Source organism: Rhinolophus ferrumequinum, chromosome 17, assembly GCF_004115265.2.
Source record: "Rhinolophus ferrumequinum isolate MPI-CBG mRhiFer1 chromosome 17, mRhiFer1_v1.p, whole genome shotgun sequence".
Lineage (NCBI taxonomy): Eukaryota > Metazoa > Chordata > Mammalia > Chiroptera > Rhinolophidae > Rhinolophus > Rhinolophus ferrumequinum.
The window spans coordinates 48068383-48077295 of record NC_046300.1 but is presented as its reverse complement, the minus strand read 5'-3'; the positions used below and the strand labels follow the sequence as shown (position 1 = coordinate 48077295).

General features: G+C 56.2%; 1 protein-coding gene across 1 annotated transcript; it reads left to right on the top strand.

Annotated features, from left to right (window-relative positions):
* On the top strand, positions 1 to 3053 carry TNNC1 (troponin C1, slow skeletal and cardiac type). Its single transcript, XM_033132651.1, has 6 exons — positions 1 to 123; positions 1633 to 1663; positions 1878 to 2024; positions 2289 to 2403; positions 2624 to 2760; positions 2845 to 3053. The coding sequence occupies exons 1-6, from the start codon at positions 100 to 102 to the stop codon at positions 2874 to 2876; spliced, it is 486 nt and encodes a 161-aa protein (XP_032988542.1). The 5' UTR covers positions 1 to 99; the 3' UTR covers positions 2877 to 3053.
* Positions 3054 to 8913: the final 5860 nt, after the last annotated feature.

The window sequence follows — 8913 nt, the reverse complement described above, 5'->3', positions numbered from 1 at the left end:
GGGGGGGGGGGCTGGGCCGGAATGCAGCTGGGGCAGGGCTATTTAAGCCCAGGGCGGACTGCCTGGCAACCCCAGCAGCCTGCCCTGTGAGTCGCCGGCATGGACGACATCTACAAGGCAGCGGTGAGGGACTGGGCTGGGTGGACCCACTGGGGGCTCACTCATCTCAGAGTGCGGGGTGGGGGGGGGAGGGCAAGGTCACTCCAGGGATGTGGTGGGGGCCCAGGAGAGGACCCACATACTTTCAGCCCAGGGCCTCAAGGGGATGGTGGGTCTGGTGTTCTGGGTGTTGAAGGGATTCAGGGACTGGAGAGGATCTGTCAGAGTGGGTAGAGGAGGAGGTCACACCTTGTAGGGTCATGTCTGTCCCTGTCTCCAAGTGTCCAGTCTGTATCCACATCTGTGGTCTCTCAGCCACATCTCTGCGTTTGTGTCTTTGGTCTCTGGAGCTTTGCTTTTCTCAGCTTCTTCTCATCTTTGTTCTAAGCTGTCTGAGTCTCAGCCGCTGTCTCCCTGTCCTCACCCACATTTCTGCCCCTCATATTCTGCTTCCCACACACTCACAATCCCCCCCGCCCCCTCCAGCCCCTTAGCTGGCTGAAGATGCTGTGGAGGAAGGGGGTGACAGGAGTTGTAAAGAGCGGGCTGCAGAGTCAGAATCCTAAGCTAGGGAAGAGACTTTCATGTCTGAAGCAGGCAGGGAAGGACTGGCCACGGGGGAGACTGGGAAGAAGGAACAGAGAACTGGGGCCCAAGCCCCCATCTGGCCCGGCAGGCTCTGGGCTCAACGGCTTAGCCAGGGGTGAGGGCTGGAGAGTGGTTACCTCAAGTCCCTGCAGCCTTCTGGGCTCACTGAGGGGCTTCAGATGCCATTGTATCGGCGGGGGGCTGGTTTGCTGACCTCTCCCTGCGCCAGAGACAAGGACATCTGGTACAGACAGCTGTCCCCAAGGGAACCCCTCCCTTAGCCCTGGGATTGTGGTCCCACTCCTAGGCAGGGAAGGGCTATAGCTGGCTCTGGGGGCACCCCTTCCTATCCTGCAGTAGTCCTTGGAGCTGGGGGGAGCAGCCCTCCGCCTGTGCCCATACAAGGCCTGGCGGGGCTGGGGGCTAATTTTGGCTCCTGAGGCACCAGCAGGCCAGGGGGCCAGATAACACTGCCCCACCCCCTGCATGCCACAGTCCCCAGAACAATCACCAGGTTTAACTTTGTCGCCCGTTAAAAATAGCCCAGTGGCCATGCCGGTCAAATTACAGTGGGTGGCTTTACCTACCCCCACACTGGGTTTATTGTCCCAACCTGAGGGACAGCTGTCCCTCGGGCCACCCAGCTTGGGTTTCAGCAGGGGTCCAATTGGGCACTGAGTGGTCACTAACTATTGTTATTCAGGGTCACCTAGTCAACGGAGGGTTGCCCACCTGTCACCCTGGCCCTGAACCCAATCTCAGTGAGGCCGGCTGGGTCACCTCAGGGTTTTGGGGGCAAGAAGGGAGGACTGAGGCCTCCATTATGTGACTTGGAAATGGCACGCCTCTTCCTGGCTTCAGTCTTCCCACCTGTGGAATGGGTTGGTTTCCTCAACAGCAGCTAAAGCCTGGAGCCTGAGTCCTGAGACCTCTTTTCCTCTCTAGGTAGAGCAGCTGACAGAAGAGCAGAAAAATGGTGAGTACTCCAACACACATGTAAGGAAACAGCAGGGCCGGGCTGTGGGAACAGGAGGACCCCAGGCTGGAGAAGAGAGGCTGGGGTCCCTCTCGTTGTGACCTCAAAGGCTCAGAGGGAAGTGGGCAGATTGGCCTGAGGGGTCTTGCCTTTTGGGGTCCTGGCTGCTGAGCCCTGGCCACTCTGTTTTCCACCCCCCGACCATCGGACACAGAGTTCAAGGCAGCCTTTGACATCTTCGTGCTGGGCGCTGAGGATGGCTGCATCAGCACCAAGGAGCTGGGCAAGGTGATGAGGATGCTGGGCCAGAACCCCACACCTGAGGAGCTGCAGGAGATGATTGACGAGGTGGACGAGGATGGTGAGCTCCTCTGCCCTACAGGCCCCAGACCCCCGGGTCACTGGGGACCTGAATCCTGCGTCTGCCACTTATTATCCTGTGCTCTTGAAGGAACAGTTTAGCCTCTCTGAGCCTCAGTCATCTAATATATAAAGTGGGCATAATGACCACCTTGCTTCATGGGGTTGGTGTGTGGATGCAGTGAGAAAAACGGAGTCTAGGTTCAAGGGCGATACCAGTCATTCTGACCATCCCTCTTTAATGGCCGTGTCACCTACCCTCCAGGCAGCGGCACAGTGGACTTTGATGAATTCCTGGTCATGATGGTTCGGTGCATGAAGGATGACAGCAAAGGAAAGTCTGAGGAGGAGCTGTCTGACCTCTTTCGCATGTTTGACAAGTGAGCATGTGACCATTGACCTCTGACTCCAGCTCTAGCAGAGCTCGGGAAAGTGGAACAGTCTTGTGACCTCCAGGCCTCAGTCTCCCTTTCTGTGTAATGGGAGAGTGGGATGCTCCATCTCTCAGTGGCCCTGCTTCCCTGGGTCATGGGTGGGGCTGCCTCTTCCCCTCCCCAGTCCATGGCTCTGAGACCCGCCCCTGCCCCGGACTCACTGCAGAAATGCTGACGGCTACATTGACCTGGAGGAGCTGAAGACAATGCTTCAGGCTACAGGTGAGACCATCACGGAGGACGACATTGAGGAGCTCATGAAGGATGGTGACAAGAACAATGACGGCCGGATCGACTATGACGGTGAGGGCGTGATGTACCGGGTTTCCCACTGCCCACACCGTGCCAGCCCCCACCTCTGACCCATGCCTGTTACTCTCTCCACAGAGTTCCTGGAGTTCATGAAAGGGGTGGAGTAGAGGCCGACCCTCTCCCAGAGCTGCCTGTGCCACCTTCCAACTCCAGCTGGGCCCTGGGGTGGGGCAAGGGGCCGGTGTCCCCAGGATGTGAGCCTGGGCGTGTCCTTGACCGCAGGCCATCCCTGACTCCCTCCCCAGTCCTGTTCTAGGAATGCAAATAAAGCCATGCTCTCTGGAGGCCTGGTGTCTGGCTTTCATTCCAGGGGCTGTGGACTCTCTTCATCAGGGTTACTCCAGCCCTGATGACTTTCCCCATGCCAGAGCCTGGGCTCTAACCTCCCCTGCACACCACCTTCTGCGGGAAGGTTTAGGCTAGATCAGCGACTCCCACGCTCCATATCCTGCCTGCCCCCTTCCTATCTATAGTGATTCATCACTTGGAGTCTCTGGTGGCCCAGGAATCTGCATTTAACAGGATCCTGGAGGCATGACTTTGGTCAGCCAGTTGGCAGCCAGGGGGTCCTGTACTTGGAGAAATAGCTGCAGCACCCAGCTAGGCCCTAGATGCCACTTGGCACAGCAGCCCCAGCTCTGTCTTGCTGCAGGGCACTTGTTGGAGGGCACCATCTTGAGCAGGGCACTGTGGGGCCTAGTGGGCCTGCAGCTCTAGTCCATCTGCCACTCAACTTGGATTTCCCACTGGCAACATTGATTCCCAGGGACCAAAGGGCCTATCGCCTACTGTAGCTCCTTCACCCATTTGACAGGTGAGGAGCCTGGGTCCCAGAGAGGCACAGAGACCTGTCAAGGTCCTCCAGCGAGTCAGGGGAGAGCAGAGCTGCTTAGCTCCCAGCGAGGGCTCTATCTGATGGACCAGGTCCATATGGGCGTAATTTCTAGTTCCTGTGAACCTCAGAGGCTCCAGCAACCTACTTTCCTTCCCTGACAGGACATGGAGGCCCGAGGCCTGGTGGCTCTCAGGTTAGTGGGGGTGCCCAGGCCAGAACTATAGCCACAACAGTGACACTGGTCTGGGGGGAGGCAGGTGCTGCAAGGAAGTAGAGGTGTGAGCAGTGGTGCTTGCAGGAGGGACAGCTGCCATGTGCCTGGGCTCCTGTCAGAATGTCAGCAGCTGTCCTCGCTCCACCCAGCCACTCCACAGCCTCCCCACCTGTGCCCCAGCCTTAGCATTCCCCAGACAGGCCCAGCATTCCGGAGACAGTCTTGGAATTCTGGAGATGCCTCCAGTGGAGGCCAGTGCCAGCAGGAGCTTCCTGGTCCCTAGAGAGACCTGGGGGGAGAAGAGAAGGGGTCCTCCCAAGGGGACCTGACCTCGGGAGCTGGAGAACTCAAGGACTTACGAGTGCACCCAAGAAAAATGACATCTCAGGAGAGGAGGCAGGGCCACTGTGGGCAACACCACCAGCCAGTGTACCATTCCATGGTTTAGTCACACCTAACATGTGCCTGGCACAGGCTGGATGCTGGGACCCTTCAGAGAGAGGCCCAGTCCCTAATTTAATGGAATTTATAGTCAACTCAGGAAGACAAAGAGGGAAATGGGAAACCAGCACGGTGCCGGAATGAGGATTGTAGAGGTGTGGTGGCCATGAGATAGAGTGGTCCAGGAAGGCTTCCTGGAAGAGGTGGCACTGAGCTGAGGCTTGAAGTAAACCACAGGGAACCAGCCATGTGAGGTCATGGGGAAAGAGACTGGAGCATTGCAGGAGCAGAAAGGCAGAGTTGGGCCGGGAGCTGAGCCTCGGCAACCTTGGGGTGAGATGGCTTTGTGGTTCTCAGCACAGTGGGGCAAGAAGGGTGGAGGGAGGTGAAGGGATTCAGGGCATGTTTGGAACTAGAAGGCTTGAATGTGAGGTGTGAGAAAGTAGGGAGTCAAAGATGACCTTTCACATCAAGGATGAAGCTGCGATTTCCTGAGCTATGGAAGCCTGGGGGAGGCACAGGTTCTTGGCCGTGGGGTATCGGGAAGTAGAGGTTTCTTTTCTCTTTTAGAGTTTTTTTTCTTCAGCTTTTAACTTTTCATTTTGAAATTCTAGGCTTGCAAAAATAGTACAAAGAACTCCCATTAACACTTTACCCAGATTGCCCAAATATTAATGTCTTAAATAGCCATAGGACAATGATTAAGCCCAGGCCACTACTAACTCATCTGCTGACTTCCCTCAAATTTGTCAGTTACCCTACGAATGTACTCTTCCCGGACCAGAATCCAACCCGGGGTCACACACTGCATCTTGTCATCCTATCCATTTACTCTCCTCCAATCTTTGTCAGTTTCTGTCTTTCCTCATCTTTTGTGACTCTGACACTTTTGAAAAGTACAAGCCAGTTATTTTGTAGAGAATCTCATGCAGTTTGGGTTTGTCTGGGGTTTCCTCCAGATTAGATTCAGGTTACGCATTTCTGGCAGGGTGATCATATGAGAGATGGAGAGTTCTTGGTCCATGTCAAAGTTGAAATGCCTCTGGATAGGACGGAGGGGATGTCAAAGCAAGGCTAGATCTAAGTGAGAGGGGAGAAGGAGAGCTATAAACTCAGGTGTCATCAGAATAAGTGCTTCCCCAGGCCTGATCCTGGATGAGTCACCAGAGAGAGATTGTGTAGAGAGAGGTGGCCCCGGACTGGACACTGGGCATCCCTCATAGGCAGTCTGGGGGAAGAGATGTGATCAATGAGGTGGGAGAGACCCTGGGAACGTGAGGGGCCCTAAGAGCCAGGAGGGAAGAAAGGAGGCAGGGAAGACAGCTGATGTTTCTGGGGATAAGGAACTTGGAGTCCTCCGAGGCCTCGGCCACCTGGACACGAGGGTTTCATCGTCGCAGTCGGATGGGAGCCCGGCTGGACAGGGCCAGAGGAGTAAGTGAGATAAAGGGGAAATGGAGAGTGTGGACAACACTGGTGAAGTTTTACAAATGCTCAGGGAACAGAGGGAAACGGACTGAAGCCAAGGGGGGATGTGAGCTCATTTCAGGAGGGGAATCAGGGAATGGCCTGATTGCTGATGGGAACAATCCAGTGAACCTGGAAAAGGAGTGGCGTAAGACGCAGGGCGGAGCTGCAGAAGGTAAGTGGCTACAGGCCTCTGGGCAGTGTTTTAAGGGTATGGTTATAGCGCTGAGCCTGGATGCAAGCTGGGAGAGGAGTAAGGGGGCTCAAGGCAACGAGGGAAGAACTGTGGCAGTGGGGATACCGAGTGCAGGTCGTGTGTCCAGAGGAAGGGATGTGCTGAATGCTGATACAGCAGGTCACATCCTTATTGGTGGAGACGGAGGATGGGTGGCTGAGCTGGGGGAAGGCAAGGACCAGGACCTGAGAGGCCACGGGGCACCGCAGGCATGTGGGCTCCTGCTGGGCTTGGGACAGGAGAAGAGAGAAACCCCAAGAGTTAAGCCCTCTGTGAATGAAACAGGAGGATGGCTGGGCCAGCTGCACAGAGGGGTGGGGTGGCTGGCTAGTGCCTTAAAGAAGAGGTTCAGAGGGAGAGAGCCCTGTGGGATTGTCTCAATCTCTCTGTTCCAGAATGAGGTTGGTGGGAGAGGGACTTCCTTCTAAGCATGCCCACCCCAGGATTCTAGCTGGGAGAGGCCAGGCTGTGATCCTCCACATACCCACCTGGTGGCACCTGACGCATGAACACACACATCACACATGGATATGCAGCTAATGGCCTCCAGCTCCCGCCAGCACACGGCACTGCACTCCTCTACATACGTCACCTAGTTCTGACTGTTTGGTTGCGGTCGGTCCTCTTCATTTCTTTTGGGCTGTTATCCTTTGCCTGGATAGTGCTTCCTCCATGAAGCCTCTCTTGATTTCCTCCATCAGGAGCAATCACTGGACCGTCTCTCACTGCCCCTGCCTCTTCATATTATGGTTGACTGTTTATGGCTTGCTGCCCCAAGAGGCTGCAGTTTCTCCTGGGTGGCCCTGCTGCTCCAACAGGGCCTGACATAGTGGGCAGCTTTGGGATCTCCTGCAGTTCCCACTTTGTCCATTAGATGGCCCAAGAGGCACGTGGCTTGGCCAATTGACCTGAGAAATCAGGAGCACCTTTGGGTCTATTTTCCATCTGCAGTTTGCAAACGTGTCTTTACAGAAGATCCTTACCTTCTTCCCAGATGGGGAAACTGAGACTCAGAGAAGGAGAGGACCTGCCTGAGGCCACACAACTAGTTAACCTTAGAGTTTGGGCTCCCAGCCCCTACCCCAGGCTGTTTTCCTGCAGTATGAAGTGGACTGTCCCCCACATTCTGCCCCAGTAGATCCAGGCCTCCCCTGCAGCCTCAGCTGGGGGCCTGGCTGAGTTGAGACCCCCAGGGTGAGCTGGCAGGCTGAAGAGTTGTTTGGCCTGCTGCCCACAGCTGGTGGCCACATGCTGTCTGGCTCAATCTCCAGGCAGATATTGGCCCCCAGCCTGGGGTACCTCCTGAAACATCTCTCCATGGAGACAGAGGCCGAGGGGCTCTACCCCTCCAAGGGACCAGGATATAATCACCATCATGGCAGCTCCTGCACAAGCACTCCTCACCAGTTTATACTGCCTGTTACACCCAAGGTAAATGGTTCCTGGCCCTGAAAGCAGGAGACGGAGACTCAGAGAGGGAAGGGTCTTGGCCAAAGTTCTCCAGTGGAGTCAGAGGTGGGTAGTCATTGGCCTCCCTGAGCAGCCCCTTACACAATCCCAGGTCAGCCACCCCTCTCCCCCTGAGGAGACATATGTATGTATATATACATGTCAGGGGGAGGTGGGGACAAGGAGACAGGGTTCAAGATCCCTGGGTCCTTCTCACACTGACTCAAGGGGCTGACCTGTTTCCCTTCCAGGGTTGAGATGGGGAGGGTTGCTGGGTTCCCCCCAGCAACCCCAGAAGCAAAAGAGAATCCCAGAAGGGGCAGGGTTGATAGGGTCTGTTCTTAGCCTGTTGTATGGCCTGGGCTTGGTCTTTCCCTCTCTGATGCCCCCAAGTTTCCTGACCACCATCTGAGGGCTCAGTCTGGCCCATCTGGGAGGCCTAACTTTCAGGAGTTTCTAGAATCCTGGGCGCTCCAATTCTGGCTCAAAGTTGAAATCTTCTCAGCTGCTAGGGCCTCAGATTCTATGTATAAGGATCTGGGGTGGGGTGGAGTGGCAGCTGTGGGGGGTGGGGTGGGGACAGGGGCTGCGGTGGGATGGGACATGGGGAAGTCTCCTCACTTGACTCAGTTCAGCCCCTCAGTCTCTTCTCCTTGTCCCTCTTCTGTGGCTTTCTTGCCCCCCGTATCCAACCTCAAGGCAGAGTGAGTGGGGGTGTGAGTGCCCCCACTTTGGAGGTATCATAGATATAGGGCCTACAGGGCAGAGGTAGACTCTGGGAAGAACCCACCACTCACTGAGTGACACTCGTGGCCCTGGGTCTCTGGAAAAACTTGATGGCTGAGAGACGCAGGGTAATGGGAGGCTCCTCTGCCCAGTCAGCTGGGAAGGGGCCTGGAAGCCAGACATTCATTTCTTGCCAATCCCAGTTCTGTGAAGTATGGCAGCCCTTAAGCCTGCACCCAAAACATGGAGCCCCTTGGGCTGGAATGACCCCGCCCCACGTAACTTGGGCCCTGCCAGGGGAGCTGAGGAGCCAGGCCAAGGCTTCAGGGGGCTGAACCCTCCAGGTATCAGGGACCTAGACCTAGAGTCGGTTTGTGGGGGTCTATGTCATGGGCGTTACAGGGTCAGGGAGCAAAGGAGAGCCCAGCCAGACCCGCACCCAGCCCATCAACCTCTGATCTCTGACTTCGACCTCCCTTCCGGGGTATCTCCCCCCTTGACATTTTACTAGAGCCTGGGGACTTGGGTTTGTGGACATTTTTGTGTCAGCTACCCACACCCAGTTGGGAATGAGGCTTCCCAACAGTGAACTGTGACACCAGCCAATCTGACACAGAGGCATCAACCGGGCCAGTCGGGAAAGAGGGAGCAACTGCAGGTGGATGGCAAGGGCCCTTGCCCCTCCCTCCTCCTCCGCCTTCCTGGCCCTGGACGGGGTGGAGCCACTGCCTTATAAGTGGCAGGCCTGGCGGCGACAGAACAAACTACAACCAGCAG